This window comes from Macaca fascicularis, chromosome 18 (assembly GCF_037993035.2).
Source record: "Macaca fascicularis isolate 582-1 chromosome 18, T2T-MFA8v1.1".
NCBI classification, from domain to species: Eukaryota; Metazoa; Chordata; class Mammalia; order Primates; family Cercopithecidae; genus Macaca; species Macaca fascicularis.
Window position 1 is genome coordinate 42,703,354 of NC_088392.1, and position 23,491 is coordinate 42,726,844.

General features: G+C 42.1%; 1 protein-coding gene across 7 annotated transcripts in view; it reads right to left on the reverse strand.

Moving 5' to 3' along the window:
- Positions 1–1,950: 1,950 nt before the first annotated feature.
- KATNAL2 (katanin catalytic subunit A1 like 2) overlaps positions 1,951–23,491 on the reverse strand; it is a 167,000-nt gene continuing 145,459 nt past the window's right edge. For 6 of the 7 annotated variants that reach the window (XM_074022382.1, XM_074022385.1, XM_045377721.2 and 3 more), the window contains 3 exons: positions 3,844–4,006; positions 2,889–2,991; positions 1,951–2,377 (listed from right to left, as the gene is read on the reverse strand). In XM_074022382.1, coding sequence (XP_073878483.1) covers positions 2,238–2,377; positions 2,889–2,991; positions 3,844–4,006 — 406 coding nt within the window. In that variant the 3' untranslated portion in view covers positions 1,951–2,237. The remainder of the gene's footprint in view (positions 2,378–2,888; positions 2,992–3,843; positions 4,007–23,491) is intronic. The other variant, XM_074022383.1, reaches the window with a different exon arrangement.

Here is a 23,491-nt window from a genome sequence, read left to right on the forward strand (position 1 = left end):
AAAACATCAAGAAGAAGCCACCAAAGTAAATGTGTGACAGAAAAACATCCACATGCCGAAGTATTTGAAGACAAATTTTCTTAGGAAAAAAGGGGAGGACTGAATATGTGATTGAATAGAGGTGGAAGTGTTAAAAACATGGACGAGGCGATATTTAAAGGGAACGGAGGATGTGGAGATGCAGCAGGCACACAGGCTGCATATGGGGTTTTGGAAGTGGAAGAAGGTTAAGTGTATTCGCTGTGAGGGACAGCAGAACTGCACTTATCCTGAATGCATTCAGGAGCGGGCAGTAAGCAGAAAGGACCCAAATGTATTGTCACAAAGCATGCTGTCCACAGGAGCACTTCCCCTGCCCCTTTACCCAGTCACTCTTGGGTACACGTACAGCACCAGCTTTCCCACCGCAGCAAATTTGCAACAGCAGTTGAGATTTTATAAAATTAGAAATTATGGTAGTGGCCAGAAGCGAATGGACTAGCAGCTACAAGAAATGTCAGCTGATGGCCTGACAAGAAGAATCCCCCAAAACCATAAAGCAGACATCGGAACTTGGGCCTTACATCAGTCTTAGGCCATTCAATGTAGAGTCTTTTATATCAGTGGTCCCCAGGCTTTTTGGCACCGGGGACTGGTTTCATGGAAGACAATTTTTCCACGGACTGAGCCTGGCTGGGGGGTGGGGGATGGATGGTTTTGGGATGAAACTGTTTCACCTCAGATCATCAGGCATTACTTAGATTCTCATAAGGAGTGCATAACCTAGATCCCTCGCATGCACAGTTCACAATAGAGTTCACACTCCTATGAGAATCTAATATTGTCACTGATGTGACAGGAGGTGGAGCTCAGGAAGTAATGCTCACCTGCCTCTTAGCTGCTGTGCAACCCTGTTTCTAACAAGCAACGAGAGGGTACTACGGGTCCATGGCCCGGGGGCTGGGGACTCTATGCTTTGTATCACTGGTGCTGGCATAGTGTAGTGCCTGATGCTCATGAAGAAGTTTAAGCATGTACTGAGATGAAATCTTTTTTATTTTCAATTTGTTAAATAAGATATATTTTCAATTTGATATTTTCCATGAAATGATGTTTAAAGAGGCGTTTGAGAATAATCTCAAAATAATCAATACCCCAAAACATGCTTTAGTTTTGTTTAAAAGGGTAAAAATCCTTTGGGATACTTAGCTATCCAAAGTGTCTCTTTTTGGAAGTTTTTCCTCTTGAAGAGTCTGTCTGCAGGGATGATGAAAACAAGGCAAGGAAGAGAAAAGAAGGTAATTTCCCATAGGTAAGTTCTAGTGGGGGAAAAGAAGTCGCATTACTTAGTGGAAGCCTTCAAAATTTATCAAGGGTTCAAAGTAGATGCCTCGGATTGTGAGTTTCTGAGAGAGATGCTTCTAGCTGTTTGTAACCCCTTAAGGAGAGGGGGAAGAGCTTAAGAGCAGGGAAGACTTGGAACGAATATTCTCTAAGCTCAGGTGCCCCATCCTAAGCTTTGGTTCTGATAAGAAGCTGTGGCAATGGAAAGAGAAGGGCAGAGCACACCGGATGTGAGATGTGAAGAGTTAAAAGATGTTATTGGGGGCCAGAACCCAAAACAGTCATACTGGCAGCTGATGGTGATGGTGTGCTAGTCACCCCAGCTATTAGCTCTAGGATCAGAATGCTCAGTGACATTTCTGAGTGGGGCTTAGTTTGGGAGGGGTTTGCTGCTGACAAAGCTGGATGGAGTCAGAATTAGGGAGAGCTGATGCGATACAGAATATTGTCCAGAATGAGAAACTGCATTGCCTTCCCTGCCTTCATCCTTCTTCACCCTGGGACTGTCCGCTGGGCAGTGCCTGTCAAGCTTAGCTTCTACTTGGCTGCCCCAACTCAGGGTCATCCTGTGCCTGGCCAACACAACTTTTCTAAGTACATCTTTTTCTTCAAAAGTTTACAAATGAGTAACATTAAATTGTTTATTAAAATTTTATGGAGTCTAATTGTCAGAAAAATCTCCATTGTATGACCTAATAGCACATATATGTATGTAACTGAAACCCTCAATATTTTGCTGACATCAGTAATGATAAGTTAATAAATATATCTCAGCTATCCAAACAATACAGTGGCTCAAGTTAATCCAGTCTTCAAGAATAATTTTCTCTTTTCCATTCCAATCATTTTGTTCTTCTCCCACGGACACTAATAAACTAGGAGGCCTTTGTGGCCGGGTCAGGGTAAATGTGGTTTCAAACAGACTCGAACTCTCTTTGCCAGGCTGAGTATCTCTGAGCCAGATTCTTTGCGGAGGGCTTGGTATGAGTTAGCACATCCAGAAAGTCGGCAGTGGTTACTGTATCCAACTGGATCCCCGGTAGGTCGCTGCTTTCTAGGATAAGAACACAACAGTAACAGCACAACACTCGACCTCTTGGTGATCAATGCTCTTGAAACGCTAATAGACCTTCTTTCAAGACAATGCATAATGCAGCATTCTTAATTGTTAATGCAGCAAAAGGCAAGACTAAAGAGGGCTGGGGAAAAATTCTTTAATGTGCAACTGAGTTAGCCCCTAAGGCCTAGACAAAAAAAAATGTGACTTAAATGTATTGTTACCAAGTATTATTTAATATTTATATAGTGCCTCAAATGGATCCAGCCCAACATCAGAGTGTGCCAGAGAAATAAAAGCCTGAGCCCTAAGGAGTTTATCTTCTGTGAGCAAAGTCGATCTGAATCAGAACACCCACAGAGGAATGAGTTGAGTGAGGGATGATTTGACCAAAATACGTGTTGCAAGTGTAAAGTGGCACCAAGAACAGGCACCAGGCTCCATCTGCTGGTGAGAGGGATTTTTACACAAATTTCCCAGAACACCTTCACAATGATCCAACCCATACCTGACTGGTGATTTTCAAGTGCATCAAAGATCTTCCTCACGGGCCGCATGGCTGCTTCCCTGCAGACAAGCTTAATGTCTGAGCCTGAGTAGCCCTCAGTCTCCTGAAACAGCCACAAAAAACAGCCATTGGTCAGTGGACAGAATGCCCCTGGCCATTACATTGTTATAGGCAGGACCCAGTATCAGAAGTCCTGTGTAGATTCTGTATCTGTCACCCATGAACACCCTAAAAAGATTCCCAGATAAACAGTGCTTGAGGCAGAGACCCTGCTAGCATGCTGGGATAACCTAAGCAGCTGGGCTAGAAGGACTTTCTAACACTATCAAAATATGCTGTAAGATGCCAGTAAAGGACCAGAACACCCAAGTTGGGCTATCGGGGTCCCTGTGCTCAAATCCAAGGATGTTCAAATTTGGTAGGCACATTTATTCTTGTAAATAAGATCATACCTGCCATTTAGGAGCCTCAGAGAACATTGTGTTCAAATGTTCACCAAAAGCAGGCAACATTTCTACAACACCCTGAGAATGGACACCAGTGATAATGTGCATAATAGACATGTACCTGGAGCTTTTCTGTTATGTAATCATCACAGTCATTCTTTGTGGCTCATCTGCTACCCATTTTACAGATGAAGAAACTGAGGCTTAAAGAGTAAGTGACTTCCCTGAGGTCACACAGCTAACAAGCAGCAGGGGCAGGATTTGACCATAGGTTTTCTGAGTCTAAACCCTATGCTGTTTCCACTGCCTCACACTGTTTCTCCCTCTCTGAATATTTTTAAGTGACAAGGAGCTTATTCTTCTGTGAAGATGCCCATTGCATTATAGGGGCAGCTTTGATCTTATTCTAAGTGTCTTAAGCTTCTGTCAGCTCATGGTAAGACCTGGTCTACAAGATGGCCATGTGGTGAGCCCTTGACCTACATGTGCCCCTCTCTAGGGCAGCTGACCTGGCTCAGCACACTGTACTCCAGCTCTGTGCGCAGCTCCAAGGCCCTGCTCTTGCTCACAGGAGGCAGCCAGTGGTAGATCATGGCCTGCCTGGCCTCCCGGCTGGGGAGATCGACCAGAATCCTCTTCTCCAGGCGGCGTAACATGGCACAGTCCAGCTCCCTAAAATCACACCAGATATGGAGCTGGACAGGGCTGCAAACACACTTCCTGAACAACAACTGTACTTTAAGAACAATTTAGCATTGCAGGAAGCAATTCTGCATTTTAACTCTCACTCTACATCTATGCCTTGAGTGGATGGGACAATTACTTAATATTATTTGGAGAAAGAATTGGTGAGAGAGAGAAGTGAGGGAGGGAAGGAAGGGAAGAGAGGGAGGAAAGCGGAAAGGAAGGAGAAGAAAGAGCAGGAAGGAATGGAAGAGAGGGAGGAAAGCAGAAAGGAAGGAAAAGAAAGAAGGAAGGAAGGAAGGAAAGAAGGATAAATGGAAGAAAAGAAAAAGAACACATCCTCAGAACTCCTAATGAAAAGGAAATAATTTTAGGTGACTTAATTTGGGGTACAAAAACCAACTAACAACCAGCAATCATGAGTATTCTCATCGCAGTTGTAACATGAATTATTCAATCCGATCTTGCCAGTGAGTAAATTATTGCTGACGATAACTTGGGCACTCTAAATACATTAATTCTTCCAAAATTCTCAGTCCTTCTGGCGTGAATGACCCTCTCACTTCATTATATTGGTGAACTTGGCACCAGTGGCCCTTCCTGGGTGCCCAATGCAAATACAGCCCTTTCAGACACTCACTTTTACTACTCCCCAAACTGTCAGGCCAAGTTTATGTGATTTTGCATCTGCAGGCCATATCCTTAAACTTCTTGATATGGTTTGGCTCTGTGTCCCCACCCAAATCTCATTTTAAATTGTAATCGCATAGTTCCCACATGTTGTGGGAGGGACCCAGTGGGAGATAATTTGAATCATGGGGGCAATTTCCCCCATGCATGCTCTTCTCATGGTAATGAATAAGTCTCACGAGATCTGATGGTTTTATCAGGGGTTTCCGCTTTTTGCATCTTCCTCAGTTTTCTTGCTGCCACCATGTAAGAAGTGCCTTTTGCCCCCTGCCGTGATTCTGAGGCTCCCCATCCATGTGAAACTGTAAGTCCAATTAATTTTTTTCTTCCCAGTCTTGGGTATGTCTTCACCAGCAGCATGAAAATGGACTAATACACTTCTTTTTTTATTTTTATTATTATTATTTTTTGAGACAGAGTCTCGCTCTGTCGCCAGGCTGGAGTGCAATGGCTTTCAAACTAATATAAAAGTAGAATAAAACAATTGAACATCCATATACATACCATCTTGATTCGACACCAGTATTCTGCCATATCTGCTTCGTATCTCTTTATCTACCTATTCTTGCTAAATTATTTCAAAGTAATTTATATCGTGACACCTCATCCCTAAGTATTTTAGCATGCATTTCCAAAGAAAGGCATTTGCTTACATAGCCACAATATCACTATGACACCTGGCAAAACTGATTCTGTAATGTGTCTAATGCTCAGTCTATATTCAGATTTCTCCAATCAGGGTGGAGGGTGGGAGGAGGGAGAGGATCAGGAAAAACAACTAATGGGTACTAGGCTTAATATCTGAGTGATGAAATAATCTGTACAACAAACCCCCACGACACAAGTTCACCTATACAACAAACCTGCACATGTACCCCTGAGCTTAAATAAAAGTTAAAAAAATTTCTCCAACCATCCCCCAATTATCTTCCATCATTTTCTGACAAAAGCCAGTGAAGAAATATGCATTATGTATGGTTATGTCTCTTAAATCTCTTTTAATCTAGGTCAGCCTGCTTGCCCTAGACCCTTTTTGAAAAAACAGGGCCAGCTGGAGAATGTCCCACATTCTGAATTTGTCTGATGCTTTCCTTGTGATATCATGAAACTGGTTCCTCTATTCCCTGTCTCTAAGAGGGAAGTTCTAAAAGCTTAATGAGATTTAGGGTAAATATTTTTTGGCAAGCATATTACATAGATGATGTTGTGTTTTCATATTCATCAGGATCCACACGTCTGTGTGTCTCACTGTCAGTGTGGTGTTTGATTTTCTGGTGGCCATGGAACTCTCCATTGTAAAGAAAAATACCTTTTCTCAGCAAGTAGTAAGTATTCTGTGTACAATACTTTGACACCATAGGAATGCCCAATTCCTTATACCCTTTCAACTAATGGTTTTAGCATCTGTTGATGATCTTTGTGTGAATCAGCTATTTCACTAGAGGTTGCAAATGCTGATTAAACACACACCCACATACACACACACAGTTAGATTTTTTTTTTTTTTTCTTCTTCTTAGCCAGGGTCTTCCTCTGTCGCCCAGGTTGGAGTGCAGTGGTGCCCTCTCAGCTCACTGCCTCCTCCACCTCTTGGACTCAAGCGATCCTTCTGTCTCAGCCCCCCAAGTAGCTGGGACTACAGGTGCGAGCCCGGCTAATTTTTGTATTTTTTGGACGCAGTTTCACCATGTTAGCCAGGCTGGTCTTGAACTACTGAGCTCAAACAGTCCACCCGCCTCAGCCTCCCAAAGTGCTAGGATTACAGGTGTGAGCCACCATGCCCGGTCTGGATTTTTCATTCCAAATACATTATTTGGAGTTATTATGAAATTATATAGCACTATTATGTAAAGCAGAGCTTTCCCTCATCAGCTGAGACTATTTGGTTACTCTAAATTACCAGTCCTGTTATCAATAGATCATCTTGAGTGTGTGTCTGTGAAGTGTTTGATTTTCTAGGATAGAAATGAGGAAATTCCTGTATGTTAGCCTTAGCCTAACCATTGATAAAGAGTAACAACGAGCTGGGTGTGTTGGCTAATGCCTGTAATCCCAGCCCTTGGGGAAGCTGAGGTAGAAGATTTGCTGACTATGCTGGGCAACATAGTGACAGCCCGTCTCTGCACAATATAAATAAAATTAGCTGGGTGTGGTGATGCACGCCTGTAGTCTCAGCTACTTGGGAGGCTGAGGTAGGAGAGTCACCTGAGCCCAGGAAGCCGAGGCTGTAGTGAGCTGAGATCACACTACTGCACTCCAGCCTGAGTGACAGAAATAATTTTTTAAAAAATAAAATAAAATTTTAAATATTTTTTTAAAAAGAGTAACAATGAAAACATCACCAGGTATTTCTCATTCATAAAAACACTGAGAATTTCTAAACTGTCTTCCCATTTTTTCTTATTCTCATTCTGAATCTATGTTACAATATTTCCTTTTAAATTGAAAACACTTCCAGGGAACATATCTGAATCCTAAATCACAGCAACCAGATTTCTTTAAGGAGTGTGCCTTTGCCTCTCCTGTTGTTTGTCTAACCCTGAACTGAGAATCCATAGTCCAGGGGTGCCTTACTGACAGTAACAATGACCTATTTCTTTTTTGCATTTGCTTTGTTCTTCTATCAGTCTCACCCTGTTGACATTCATCTCACATCAGAGACTCAGCCACCTCTTCCCTTGCACAATTATTCCCCCTCCCAAGGCACATTTATATTCAAGGCACAGGGTCAAGGAAAAGAAAAAAACCGCGCTTCACAGCAGAACTTTGCCTAGCACTCCAGTTGAGGATGTGCTCATCTTTGCTTCAAATGGTTTCTTCCTTGTTCATACTCAGCAATAATATGCAGCCAGCAGGCAGCAAGAATGATGCTGTTTTTCTTGATTGGTAAGCACCCACACCACACCAGTTGTTTAATATTTTTAATATCACCCCTGCATATAAGCCACAAAAATATGTTATCTTTCATACCCAAGGATGTTCCATCAGAAGGCTGTCTCTGCTACTAAGGTTGAAATAAAAACACTGTATTAGTCCATTCTCACAATGCTATGAAGAAATATTTGGGACTGGGTAATTTATAAGGAAAGGGGTTTAATTGACTCACAGTTCCACATGACTGGGGAGGCCTCAAGAAACTGACAATCGTGGTGGAAGGCAAAGGAGAGAAGCAGGCATCTTCTTTACAGGGTGGCAGGACAGAGTGAGCACTTATAAAACCATCAAGGTCCAGTGAGATCTCACGACAACAGCATGAGGGAAACCACCCCCATGATTCAATTATCTCCACCTGGTTCCGCCCTTGACAGGTGGGGATTATGAGGATTATAACTGAAGATGAATTTTGGGTGGGGACCAGCCAAACCATATTACACTTCATTGTTGATGAACTTTAACTAAGACTGCACTTAAATTTGGGGATAAACAGAATCACTTCTGCTTCCTCCTACTAAACACCACTGAAAGAGTTTTTGAATGGCATAAACCCACAAAAGCAAACAGAATTGGAGAACTGATTGAAGCAAAGATATGAACGCTGGGAAGCATAATGACGAGTAAAAGAAACAGTAGAACTGAGAAGCTGCTTTCTAAATCAGCAGTAAAGGATGTCAGGAAATAATCTGAGTCACAGAAACCCCAAGAGATGTGGCAGTATCTTCTACCTTTAGAGGTGAGGGTGAGGGTGGGTTGAAAATAGGGGGTTTGATTGCCAATTTGTATATAAAAAAAAGTTAGATCACAGATTTTCTCCCCCTCCAATAGTAGGGGAACTGCCTCTCCCATACCTTGGCAGAGGGTAAAATGGAGGGTCTCCAAGCTGGGAAACACCAGGCTCAGCTGAAAACAGTGTACTGTATTGAAACAAGGAGATACTGACTATCCCTAGACTATTAGCAGCCAAACTTTTGCCCTCCAGGCAGGAGATTGCAAAAATCGTCACTTGGCAATCTGACCAGCCAAAGAGAAAGACCCTAAGGATACTGATATTGGGAGTTCCCCAACACAATAACCCAGTCAAATCTCAGCACATGGAGCCCACAGCTGGCAAGCCTTTCCCATGTGCACAGAGCTCCCTGTGGGTTTTGTTAATGTGCCCCTCTCATAAACATTAGGCAGCCAAGAAGACCTACATCTGTGGAACTCCTCTAACTTGAAGACAGAACCCAACACAAATAAATGGGGGAAAATTAAGAGAATCTTGGAGAAAACAGAATTCTTCAGGGAAATGAAACTTCAAAAATTAGTATTCTCAGAGAGATGTAAGAAAATATTGCCATGAAACAAGAAGAGTGTTTTAGTCCATTTTGAACTGCTATAACAAAATACCTGAAACTGGGTAATTTATAAAGAATGGACGTTTCATAATTTGTCATTTTGGAGGGTGGGAGACCAAGATCCAGGCACCAGCAGGTTTAGTGTCTGGTGAGAGCCTGGTCTCTGCTTCCAAGATGGCACATCCTCAAGAGGGGGAAACAATGTGTCTTCACATGATGGCAAGTGGATGGCAAAAAAGAGACCAAACTGCCTCCATTGTGCCTTTTTATAATGACATTATTCTGCTCATGACGGTGGAGCCCGATGACCTAAACACTTCCTACAGGACTCTATACCACCCGACCCTGTTGCATTGGGGATTAAGTTTCCAACACATGAATTTTGAGGAACACATTCAGACTACAGCAAAAAGGATGCCATTTAAAAAGAACATTCAGAGAAAAACAACAAAATGCGGTAACTTGAGAATACAAAATATGATAGAAGAAATTAAAAACACAATGGAAAGCTGAGAAGATAAAGCTGGAGAAATCTCTCACAGAGTAGGACAAGAAAGACACACAAGGCCAGGCATGGTGGCCCATGCGTGTAATTCCAACATGTTGGGAGGCCAAGGTGGGAGGATCACTTGAGCCCAGGAGTTCAAAACCAGCCTGGGCAACACAGTGAGATCCCATCTCTACAAAGAAATTAGCCAGGCATATGCCTGTAGTCCCAGCTACTTGCGAGGTGGGAGGATCACTTGACCCCAAGAAGTTGAGGCTGCAGGGAGCTGTGGGCACGCCACTGCACTCCAACCTTGGTGACAGAGCCAGGCCCTGTCTCAAAAAAAAAAAAAGACACACACACACAAACACACACATAAATACACACACACAAAAAAGTTCAAAATGAGAAAGAGATGATTTTTTAAATGAGAACATTATTACAGGAGAGCCAACAGACAATAGGAGATCAAAAAAAACAAAAGGGGAATGCAGAGAAAACAGAAGGGAAAATATGAAAGAAATAATTCAAGAAAACTTTCCAGATTCTAGGAAATAATTTCCTGTATGTGAAATATTAATAAAAGCAAATGCTTAACTAGTACTTAACTAAGTGGCAGGCAATGTCTCAAGCATTTTACAGACATTAATTCATTTAATTCTCACAACCCTGTGAGGCAGGCATGAAGATTTAACTCAGTGAGTCCCTGAACCTATGCCTCAATTAACTGCTAGTGGACTCCCAAGTCAGATTGTGGTGAAATTTCAGAAGGTGGAGAACAAAGAAAGGATCATAAAAGCCTCCAGAGAGAAAAAGACAGATTATGTACAATGGATCAATAAGACTTCTCAACAGCAATGTGAGACATTAAAAGAAAAGAGAACACTGCCTTCAGAATTCAGATGAGAAATAATTTCTAGCATAGAAACCTATCTCTTGATGAAGACATCAATTAAGTTGGGGGATAGAATAAAGATATTTTCAACATGCAAGGCCTAAAAAATAATTACCTCCTATGTACCCTTTATCAGGAAAACGTTGGAGGATTCTCTCCAAAGGAGAGAAAACCAAAGGACTATAAGGGATTCAAGAAACAGGCTGTGATGCAGAGAGCGAAGGACCCTCCAGGAGGACGATGGGGAATCCCAGGGTTTCCTCTATAAACTGGGTGCAGGACAAGCAGGTCAGCCTGGAGCTGAGAAGAAGGCTGTTACCGGCCGGGCGCGGTGGCTCAAGCCTGTAATCCCAGCACTTTGGGAGGCCGAGACGGGCGGATCACGAGGTCAGGAGATCGAGACCATCCTGGCTAACACGGTGAAACCCAGTCTCTACTAAAAAATACAAAAAAAAACTAGCCGGGCGAGGTGGCGGGCGCCTGTAGTCCCAGCTACTCGGGAGGCTGAGCCAGGAGAATGGCGTAAACCTGGGAGGCGGAGCTTGCAGTGAGCCGAGATCCGGCCACTGCACTCCAGCCTGGGCGACAGAGCGAGACTCTGTCTCAAAAAAAAAAAAAAAAAAGGAGATGAAACTCATAGAATGCCTGGCGTGTCTCAGTGTATCAAGAGTCCATCTAGACAGTTAACAGAGTTGTGACTGAATTATGGGAGAAAAAGGTGAAGTGATGGGGGAGAAAAGAAAAAAGGAGAAAAGGGAGTTTTTTTTTTTTTTTTGAGACAGAGTCTCACTCTGTCACCCAGCCTGGAGTGCAATGGCGTGATCTCGGCTCACTGCAACCTCTACCTCCCAGGTTCAAGCAATTCTCCCACCTCGGCCTGCTGAGTAGCTGAGATTACAGGCATGTGCCACCATGCTGGGCTAATTTTTTGTATTTTTAGTGGAAACGGGATTTCGCCATGTTGGCCAGGCTGGTCTCAAACTCCAGACCTCAGATGATCTGCCCACCTGAGCCTCCCAATGTGCTGGGATTACAGGCGTGATCCACTGCACTCGGCCAGGAGATCTTTTAACAGGGAAGCTAAATCATTACATTTATACCTTACGAATTCAGTGCCGTTCAGCAGTATTTACCACCTGCCATGTGTATTGTCACTGCTATGCCTCCAATATACAGAAACAAACAAGACGCTTTCTTCCTTATATGTAACCAAAGGCAGTAATATGGAGGATTGGGCCATGGCCTGTGGGATCATTGATCCTGTAAATTTCAAAGACAAAATAAGAGGTGATATCAGACCGAAAACCCCAAGGGAAGAGAAAATAAGCCCCTACAAATGGCAGAGCACGGGGTGATGAGTAGTTGCTATATTTTCTTTCAAGGCCTTTACTTTGGATCTGCTCGCTTCAAAGATACAAGCTGCTAAAGAAGAAAGATTCTTTCATAGGGGCTCCTTCCTGCTGTCCCCATCCCATCCAGAGTGACTTCCTGTGTAAAGGAAGTCCAGAACCCTCCAGAATGCCCTAGGAAAATGGAGTCATGCAGATGGTGTGGAAAACAATCCCTCACTACAAATGTCTGTATTGATCAGCTAATGCCTTAAAGCAAGAGATTTACCTCAAAACTGCTTGTGGGCGCAAAATAAGTGCAACTCTGTGACAGCCAGGCCTGATGAATGTACTTTTCATGACATCAATAATCATATAATCATACAAGGGAGGAAACGAAGGACAAATGGAATGTACCCAGGAATCATTCTTTATGCCAATATATTTATATAAAAAAATTTAACCTGTGGCAACCAGAAAGCACTCCCCTTAGTTCCTGCACTTTGAATTTTGAACCAAGTTACTCTGTTTTAATGTCTCCTTTCTTTTGTTTTTCTGGTACTTCTATCACCTCAAATGTCAAAACCACCAGCAAGTGTGAGCTGCTGGTGTACAGCAAGTGTGAAGTGCAGCGAAGACTCACAGACCTCAGAGTCTGGTCCACTGGACCCAGGCCCACTGCTGGATAAAAGGTGCAGCACGCACTGGCCACTTCCATGGTTTACATTGGGCTCCAAGGCCTTGCGCCCGATCACCTGAGCACCTGTGCCAACCCTCAGGTACCTACCTAAGTCCCTTGTCCTGTCTCTTCTGTTAAACCGGGGTTCCGGGGACAGAGATGATTCCAAATTTTACAGAATGTGGAAGCACCATAATTCTAGTTTATTCCTTCACTAGTTAAAATGTATTAAGTTTAAATTATCAGCATGATAAGAAAAACCAACCTTCAGTTTTAAAAGTGAAATATTGGCCGGGCGCGGTGGCTCAAGCCTGTAATCCCAGCACTTTGGGAGGCCGAGGCGGGCGGAGCACAAGGTCAGGAGATCGAGACCACAGTGAAACCCCGTCTCTATTAAAAATACAAAAAATTAGCCGGGCGCGGTGGCGGGCGCCTGTAGTCCCAGCTACTCAGGAGGCTGAGGCAGGAGAATGGCGGGAACCCGGGAGGCGGAGCTTGCAGTGAGCCGAGATCGCGCCACTGCACTCCAGCCTGGGCAACAGCGTGAGACTCCGTCTCAAAAAAAAAAAAAAGTGAAATATTTGCAGTATGTCTATGTAACACCATGAAGTGAGTGGTCAGGACAACTCTGGAAATTAATGTTTATTAACATTCTGTGGTTGATAATAGGGAACCAGTGACTAAGCATTGGGTACTTTGTCTTCTACAGTGAGCCCAGCACCAGCTGTCCCCAACCTACAATTCCCACTTGGGCCAAACTGGTCTGCTTGCCATTCTCAGAATCTACTTTTTGCCATCCTGGTTCTGAGTTTCTACTCAGGCCATTTTCCTTATGTGGAACTTTCACTTTGTCTATCAAAAGTTGAGTCATGTTTATAGACCCAGATCAAGTGCTCTCTACCTCATAAACGCTTTTAAAACTATATGTCATCAGAAATTGCCTCTTTCCCTTGTATATTTTTATTCTACTTATTATTGTCTGTACCAGTCACACAGTGCTGGCTGTATCTCCATCTTATAGTTATTTATTTTTATCCCATTGATTGTTCAATCAGACTGCCAGTTTCCAGAGGCCAAAGATTATGGGCCATATGACATGGATTCCCCCTCCCTCCATCATGCAGAATAAATACCCAACAGGTGCTCAAGAAATAATATTTCTGGCTGGGCACGGTGACCCATGCCTGTAATCCCAGCACTTAGGGAGGCTGAGGTGGGCAGATCACCTGAAGTCAGGAGTTTGACACCAGTCTAGCTAACATGGTGAAACCCTGTCTCTACTAATAATACAAAAATGAGCCAGGCATGGTAGTGGGCAACTGTAATCCCAGCTACTCAGGAGGCTGAGGCAGGAAAATTGCTTGAACCTGGAAGGCGAAGGTTGCAGTGAGCCAAGATCGTGCCACTGTACTCCAACCTGGGGGACAGAATGATACTCTGTCTCAAAAAAAAAAAAAAAAAAAAAAAAAGAAATACTACTTCATCTGGGCATGGTGGCTCACGCCTGTAATCCCAGCACTTTGGGAGGCTGAGGCAGGTGAATCACTTGAGTCCAGGAGTTTGAGACTAGCCTTGGCAACATGGTGAAAGCCCAGCTCTACCAAAAATACAAAAATTAGCCAGTCTTATAACCTAGTCTCAGAATAAATAGATATTTTCTAAAAAGAAATACTACTTGGACACATGAGTAACCTTTAGGTGCAGGGCTACTGACTTCATGTTAAATAGCCTGCTTCCTTAACATCCAGGAATTATTTATGAAGGTGAATCTGCTTTGTTGAAAATTTTAGCATTTTATAATCATCATTAGTTCTAATCAATAGAGAAAAGCTGCATCAACTTGGGCAATGGAAATAAGATGTTATATTTTAATATTTAGTGAAAATAATGGAAACAGTGAGTTTAGGGGATGATTCATTGAACCCACATGGCTAGGCAGTACTTTTGAAAATCAGCTGACAGATGTGGACTCCAGAGACCCCACTTCTCATTCTGAGCAGTGAGTTCGGAAGCATGAGGCCAGAGGATCCTGCAGGAGACTCTGCAGCTATCAGTTCAGTTTATGTCCTACTGATGTTTGGGTTGAGAGCATCATTTCTTTATAATGAAGAATGAAAATTACTTCTAATTGCTACAATATCAACAAAGAAGATATATTCCTCAATTACTCTTGCCAGAAAATATATTACCAAAATTGAGAGGAAAAGAATGGGAAGGCTGGCTCTGTTTCCAGCAAAAAGATAAACTAGCTTCTCTTGTTATACAGTCCCTTAAAAAGCTCAATTAATTATAGGAAATACCTTTTGAATGCACAATTGAGCCCTCAAGGAGACAGGGCCAAAATTCTCAAGGGCCAAAAATAAAGAGGAAGCTGAAAATGAAAGCTGGGCCGTTGAAGCTATGGCCGATTAGGGGTGTTTGTCTCTTGGTTACGAAAAGGTTTGAGTTTTAAAGGCTACATGTGGAATGGCATAGAAGGTCCTGGACCCATTCAAGATGGGAGGTGGTGTCAAGGCCCACCACATAAAGACTCAGTATTGCTGAAGGGTGCATGCCTACTGTGAAAGGGTTGATTAGGAAATCTCCCCACTAGCAATGAAAGACACCAGGGAAATTTGTCTGCCTTGCACTTTGGGGTGGGAGAAAGTGTTCACTGATAAGTTAGGACTACAGATCTCCTCTTACTGGCATGGTCCAAAAAATTCTGAACAGAGAAATTAGCTAAAAGTGGCATAAAGACTGACACAGTAAAACAAACATTCTCTGGAGGAACCCATGCAAGAATCCCACAGAGAGCACTTCATTAATGTAAGCTCACAATCTACAGTTACAAAACACTAGCCGGGCGTGGTGGTGCACGTCGGTGGTCCCTGAGGTGGGAGGATCGCTTGAGCCTGGGAGGCAGAGGTTGCAGTGAGCTGAGACTGTGTCACTGCACTCCAGCCTGGAGTTAGACCCCCTCTCAACAATGAATGAGACCCCCTCTCAAAAATGAATGAACAAATTAATTAATATAAAATTACAAAACACATAATAAACCATCATAAATGAGAGCTGGCAGAAAAAAAAACTAACAACAGAAATAGACTCCACCGACAGAGTGTAAAATAAATTATGTTTATGAACAAAAATATGAACAAGACTTTCCCTTTGGCCAAGACGAAGTAGCCCATTCTTCTCTCGTTCACCCTCTTACAACTAAAAATCCCCGGATATAATACAAGAAATAAACATGGAGAGACCTTGAATGGTGGAAAGATGAGGACTGGCTAGCTAGGGACCCTGGGACTTGAGGAATGGCGTGGCAGTGAGTTCTCTGGGTTTTCTCTTTACTTCCCATATATCCCAATAGAATGCAGGAGAAGCCTGCAATTCAGAACTGCTAACATACACAGATACAAACACCCTACGACAAGCCTGTTCTCACTAGCCAAAGGACTGAGGAGAGGTGGTCTACCAGAACAGAAAACCTTTTTGATAATACGTGCCCTACTCCAGCTAAACACCGGAGGAATAACGCCCCCCCAACCTTAGAGTGTCCGTGGGACCCAGCAGGGCACTGAGTCATGATAGTGGGAAAAGGTGTGGTTCAACAGGCTGGTACCAGATTAAAAATGCTCAAGAAAAAGAAAAGTCAAATACATTATGGTACACACATACAATAGAGTTTTATGTGGGATTAGGCAGGTTTTCAAAGTTGTCCACAATAGATTAAATGAAGGAAAGAAAACAGGCCATAGAACAAATATGACTTGTATCTACAGGACAACACATTTTTGTTGCTCCGTGTATGTGCTCTACACACACATACGTAAAAGAGTCTGAAGAGGCTTACATCATTTTCCAGGGTATAGTTACAGGGGACTATTCACTTTTTTAAACTTTTATTTTAGGTTCAGGGGTACATGTACAGGTTTGTTATATAGGTAAACTTATGTCACGGAGGTTTGCTGTACAGATTATTTCATCACTCAGGTACAAAGCCCAGTACCCAATAACTATTATTTTCTGCTCCTCTCCCACCTCCCACCCTCCACCCTCAGGTAGGCCTCAGTGTCTGTTGTTCCCCTCCTTATGTCCATGAGTTCTCATCATTTAGCTCTCACAAGTGAGAACATGAGGTATTTAGTTTTCTGTTCCTGTGTTAGTTTGCTATGGATGATGGCCTTCGGCTTCATCCATGCTCCCGCAAAAGACATGATCTCGTTCTTTTTATGGCTGCATAGTATTCCATGGTGTATATGTACCACATTTTCTTTATCCAGTCTATCATTGATGGGCATTTAGGTTGATTCCATGTCTTTGCTATTGTGAAGACTATTCGCTTTCAAACAATAATAAAGCATATAAATTATGATTTTTATAATAAACAAGTATTACTTTTCTAAACAACCAAAAGAGTAAAAACCGTTTTTCTCTTGGGAACAAAAAAAATTACTAGAGAAGGATATGGAAGCAAAAGATGATAAATAACTAAACCATTTTCCCCAGAAGGGTAGATACAAAGATGGTAATACTTGAGTCACAGTGGTGAAATCAGAAGTATTTTTTTCTAGTTCTCAGATTTTCTACAAAATGGTTATAATAATTTTATAATGCTTTAAATTTGGTTTGAAATGTATGATTCGCATGTCAACCTACACCCTGTTAAGAAGAAAAGGTAATGCCAGAATAACCAGGTAGAAAGTTGTTTTTGTCTGATGAGATCAAACAAACAGTAAGGTGTGAACGAAGTAAGAGCAAGGTTACTGCTTAGTAACCTCCTGCTAGTCATCATGTGCCTGCCCCACTAGACTTACCAAATCCCGCACAGTGTACTTCTTTCCTGGTCATATGGGTTTCACCCATAAAACACCCATGGAAGATCATGGGCTTGATATTATTGCATGGGATAGTGAAGTTTTGTACATAAGTAATTCCAAGCAAAATGATTTGACCACTAGTAGGCACAAAAATACTACTAAAGGTGAAAAGCAGGTGGAGCGCAGTGGCTCACGCCTGTAATCCCAGCACTTTGGGAGGGCCGAGGCAGGTGGATCACGAGGTCAGGAGTTCAAGACCAGCCTGGCCAAGATGGTGAAACCCTGCCTTTACTAAAAATACAAAAAATTAGCTGGGCATGGTGGTGGGCACCTGTAATCCCAGCTACTTGGGAGGCTGAGGAAGAGAATTGCTTGAATCCGGGAAGCAGAGATTACAGTGAGCTGAGATCGTGGCACTCCAGCCTGGGGGACAGAGCAAGACTCCGTCTCCAAAAAAAAACAAAAAACAAAAAACAAAAAAAACCTACAGGCAGGACTGAATGCAATTGCCATGAAAAATGCATTCATCAGATCAGGGTGAGGTAATATAAACTAATGTCTTCCAAAAGGTTTTCAGATGGAACACTGGTCTTATGAGATGCTCCTTGAGGAAAGGAGTGGGATCAGATAAGTGTGGAAAGTACTGCTTTATCTTATCTTTCATAGGAGTCACAAAGCACAATAGCATGGTTTTTTTGTTTGTTTGTTTGTTTCAGAGACAGGGTGTTGCAGCTCTGTTGCCCAGGCTGGAGTGCAGTGGTGTGATCATAGATCACTTCAGCCTCAAACTTCTGGGCTCAAGCAATTCTCCTGCCTCAGCCTCTTGAGTGGCTGGGACTACAGGCATACACAACCACGCCTGGCTGATTTTTTAACAATTTTTGTTGTAGAAACAAGGTCTTGCTATGTTGTCCATGCTGGCCTCAAGCAATCCTCCTGCCTCGGTCTCACAAAACACTGGGATTACAAGCATGAGCCACCATGCCAAGCCTGCAAATAGTATCTTTTATTTATTTATTTATTTGTTTATTTATTTATGTTTTGCAATACAAAAAGAGTTGAATAAACACAAGCCACATGGGAAATGGAGTCATTACTCAAATCAATCTCCCCCAAATTTTGGAGGCTAGGCTTTTCCAAGGTGGGCAAGTGAATGGGAGTATGGAAAGTGGTCTTCTTCTGGGGGTGGCCACAGGACTGGATGGTGGGTTCAGGTGGAGCCATACGTCATCAGAAATGCAAAAACTTTAAAAGACATCGCTAAAGGCCAACCTTAGTTAGGTTCTACAATAGTGATGTTATCTACAGGAGTAACTGGGGAAGTTGAAGATTTTGTGACCTCCAGAATAATGGCTGGTAACAACTTAACCGACTTCAGACTTCTCTCATCCTCCTAACCTGGTGGTCTTCCAGGCTTTAGGAAGGCCATATAGTTTTCAAAAAGGGTTATGATCATTGAAACTATAAATGAAATGTCTCCCAAAGTTAGCTTGGCTTGAGCCCAGGAATGATTAAAGGCAAGATGGAGGTTAGATCAGATCTCTTTCACTGCCATAATCTTCTCACTGTTATAAAATTTTTGCAAAAGCAGTTCCAGCAATAAAATTTCACAAATTTTACAAAAACAAAGGACTATGAGGACATTGCTGGGGACTCTCCATGAGCCAAGGAAGAGTCCCAGGAAATCAAGGGGCTGTAAAGCTTAAGCGCCATTAATTCCAAATTAGTATCACTTCTGGTGAAAGCACAGAGGAAACACAAAGCAAGAACACAGCATAGGGAGCTGGGGCTGGGGCTGCAATTCTTTTTTTTTTATTATTATTATACTTTAAGTTCTAGGGTACACGTGCATAACGTGCAGGTTTGTTACATATGTATACTTGTGCCATGTTGGTAGGATGCTGAGTGGATGGCATCAGAGCAGGCACCTGAAGGTGACCGACAGAGCCCTGCAGGTATCTGAAGGGGAGCGGGATGGTGGTGGGGGTGCCACTGCATTCCAGATTGTGGACTCAGGTCTAAGAGTGAGTGCAAAAGCCCAGAGGCAGAGCCACAATAGTATTTGTTTGTTTGTTTGTTTGTTTTTGTTTTTGTTTTTTTGAGACAGAGTCTTGCTTTGTTGCCCAGGCTGGAGTGCAGTGGTGCAATCTAAACTCACTGCAACCTCCACCTCCCGGGTTCAAGCCATTCTCCTGCCTCAGCCTCCTGAGTAGCTGGGATTACAGGCACGCGCCACCACGCCTGGGTAATTTTTGTATTTTTAGTAGAGGTGGGGTTTCACCATGTTGGCCAGGCAGGTCTTGAACACCTGACCTCAAGTGATCTGCCTACCTCAGCCTCCCAAAGTGCTGGGATTACAGGCATGAGCCACTGCACCTGGCCCACAATCGTATTTTAAAGACACTGAGCAATGCTGCTGGGGAAAACCAGTTGAACTATCTTTAACTTGGCATCTCCTGAACATACCAGGCCACTAGATCTCGTTTTTTGCAAAATGCTTGCTGACCTGTGGCAGACTGCTTTTGGGAAAATGTTGATCTAGTCAAGGCACAATCAAGGCTAGAAGGCAGGGAGGACAGCTTCTCCCTGAAGCCCAGAAATGAATGTGGTTACTATGGAAAGAACAAAGGTTACATCTCCTGATCCCTCCAATCACATGCATGCATTGCTATAGCAATGTTACAGCAGCAGGAGAGGCTTCATATGGGAAGAAGTAGGTTAACATAGATAACAGAAAGACATCCCTGTTAGCAATTGCCCCGACGGGTTTCAAATTTGGCTGAAAAAATAAGTTGAAGTCACCAGGCGATGGCATAGGTGAGCCACTGCTGACTGACAGCTCTTTTCCTTGCTGATTTTCCCTGCAAGTGAATCAGGACCATTTTATTCTAAATGAAATCATCTCTTAGATCTTAAGTTTTCTTCTAAATGTTAGGGATTTTTAAATCCAGAGCTTGGTATACCAGCTATTTGATTTTTAAGAGAGTTGCTGGGATTTATAGCCCTTTTACAAACAACAAGGAAAACATGAGTTTCAGCATGCTTCATACATTCAGTCTTCACACCTTATTTGTACAAGCTCCCAGAGAGTTATAGAGGCATTTAAAGATGACATTTGCCTTAATGCGCCTGTTTAGTATTTTGTTTCCTGACTCTTAGGCTTGAGTTTGTGAATACTCAACAATCAAGGCACGTCAAATTAGTCCTAACTGTGTTTACTACATTTCTTACATGGCTATTATTTTAAGCGGTAATATTAAAGCTGCAGCATTTGTTATTCCTCTTCTTGCTTGTTTATACATCAATTCACACACATGAGCTGTTCTTTCTTCTGGTCCTGTCTGTGACTAGACTAGGGAAGGTGCTGTTTGGAGGAGAAGCGCTGAATAAACAAAGGCTGCACACCTGTCACTGCTGGGAAGGGAGAAAATGATTGCCCCTTTGAGACAGAATCGATGTGTCTAGAGAAAATGGTGGTAAATTAACCAGCAGTAAAGAATAGCCTAGTGCCCCAGAAGATGCAATAGATGAGAACTGCCACTAACTGTAAGGAATTTCTTTGGGGATTTTAAGACTGGGTCTTTACATCACTTGGTATGATTTAGTTATTTCCCCTAGAAGGACAGACTGCTTGAATCAGATAAGTCTATTCCCTCATCTAAGACCCTGAAGCCAAGAAAAAGATCTGTCCCAACATTCTTGCTAAAAAATACACTATTTTCTCATAGAAGGACTTCAGCAGTACGTCACAAGGGACTTAAGAAATGTCTAAACCCTCTGCTACAGTAACCTGATTTCCAGAAATCTGTTCTAAGGAAACAACCAGAACTTTAGTCAAAGATTTTTTGGCGAGGAAATTCATTTCAGTGTTATTTCTAACAGAGAAAGTTTGAGATCACCATGTATGTTCAACAGGGAAGGAATTATTAATGAAATGATGGTATATTCGTGTGTGAGAATTTTGGTCAGCCATTACAAAATCTAACTTTCAAGGATGATTTAATGACATTAGAAATGTTCTTACTGTCATGTTAAGTAATGAAAGCAGGACACTAGTGGGAATACAAAGTGGTACAACCTCTGCGGGGGGGAAACTTGGCAGGCTCTACCATACTTTCATGCACATTAGCCCTTTGACCCAGCAAAATCTACTTCAAGGAACCTGCCCCAAAGATACACTAGCAAATACACAAAGTGTGGTCTCCACACTGCTGCTCGCCGCAGCATTCTTTTTAATAGCTAAAGAGTAAGATTAACCCAAATGGCTATCATTAGGTGGCTAGTGGGATAAATTATTATATACACAAAATGGAGTCCTGCGCAGCTATAAAGAGAGCAAGGAAGAACTTCATGTACTTATTTGGAAAGATTGGCAGGATATTTTGTTAAGATAAAATCAAGACAAAGAAAAATTTATGTAATAAGCTATGCTTTGTGTAAGAAAACCAAGTTCAGTTATTTTATGTTTTTTGTTTTTTGTTTTTTAAAAAAAACCTTGTAAGTTTAGCTGTGGAATATGTGTCAGCTTGTCTCTATGTGATGTTTATCAAATCCTTAGATGAGTCCAGTGGTCCTCAATTGGGGGTGATTTTGTCTACAAGGAAACATATGGCAATGTCTAAAGACATATTTTGGTTGTCACAACTGCTGGGGAGGAGGTGCTACTGGCATCTAGTGGATAGTGGGCCAGAGATGCTGCTAAACATCATCAATGCACAGGACAGTCCCACCACAAAGAATTATCTGGCCTGAAAATGTCAGTAGCTCTGAGGTTGAGAAATCCCACATTAGCTCTTTCATCTTAGTTAGGCCAGGTCAGTACCGTTTTCTATGTCAGAATGTCACTGTCAAGATAGTATTGGTGCTATTACTGAGAAACTCTGATATATACACATATGCAGTATTTGTACATATTGGGATAAAGTGAATATTAATTATATTAATGCTAAGAACTGAGATTTTCACAATTAGAGAAAAGATACAAATATAAAATCAAATATATTAATCCTAAATTTGAATGGGAAATACTAACATGGACTCATTATTTGCCTCTTGTTAAGGATATGTATTTCCTAGCTCTGTATCAAAAGGCCTAGTTGTGAGACTGTGATCTCTGAATATTAATATCATTTCCCACTAAAGGCACCAGAGCTTCACGAATAAATGGCTGATTCCAGAAGCAAAATGTACATAATGGACCTGAGTCATCCTGCACAAATAAGAAGGAAACCTGGCCTTGACCACGCCTAACAGTAGGGGAAGACTAAGGAACAGAACCCCCAAGTTGAAGTTCTATTCTTAAATTCCAAGGGTGAAATAAATGTTGGGAGGCAATTGTCCATTTCTGCCATAGCAGCATGAGGGAGACAAATGAGTCTCTGGATCTGTACTCTCTCATATGGTAGCACCAGCCACATGTGGCTTTTGGGTACTGAAACTCAGTTATTCCAAATTAAGGTGTGATGTAAGTGTAAAATATATGCTGGATTTCTCCAATTTAGTATGAAAAAAGAAACTACAATATCACGATAATTTTTATACTGATATTAAAATAATGTTTTGAAAATACTGTGTTAAGTAAAACATGTTATTAGCATTAATTTCACCTATTTCTTTTTACTTTTTTTAAAAAAATGTGGCTACTAGAAAACCTAAAAGTATGCATGTGCCTCACAATACATTTCTATTATATTTCTATTAGACAGTGCCACTGTCGAATAACCAGGTACAGGGTCTTCTGAAAGGTCCCCAGGCTTGGGAAATGGGACACACATGGGAAGTTTAGCAAGGCAGAGAGAAAAAAAAGGAATAAAAAAGTTCAGAAAGGAAGGAAGAGAGAAAGAAAGTGACGGATAGAGAGGAAGAGGGAGGGACAAAGTGATGGAGGGAAGGAGGAAAAGAAAGAAGAGGAAGGAAGGAAGGAAGGAAGGAAGGAAGGAAGGAAGGAAGGAAGGAAGGAAGGAAGGAAGGAAGGAGGGAAGGAGGGAAGGAGGAAGGGCGGGCTACAGAATGGGAGAAATCATTTACAAATCATATATCCAATAGAGGGCATGTATCTGGAATATATTTTAAAAGTCTTATAACTCAATAATAAAAAGAAAAATTTTTAAGTGAACAAAGGATTTGAAAAGACAGTTCTCCCAAGAAGATATGCAACTGGCCAATAAGGACATGAAAAGATGCACAGTATCATCTGTCAGAGAAATGCAAATCAAAACCATTTCTCATCCACTCAGATGGCTACAATAAAAGAGACATATAATAACAAGTGTTGACAAGGTTGTGGAGAAATCGGAACTCTCATCCTTTGCTTGTGAAA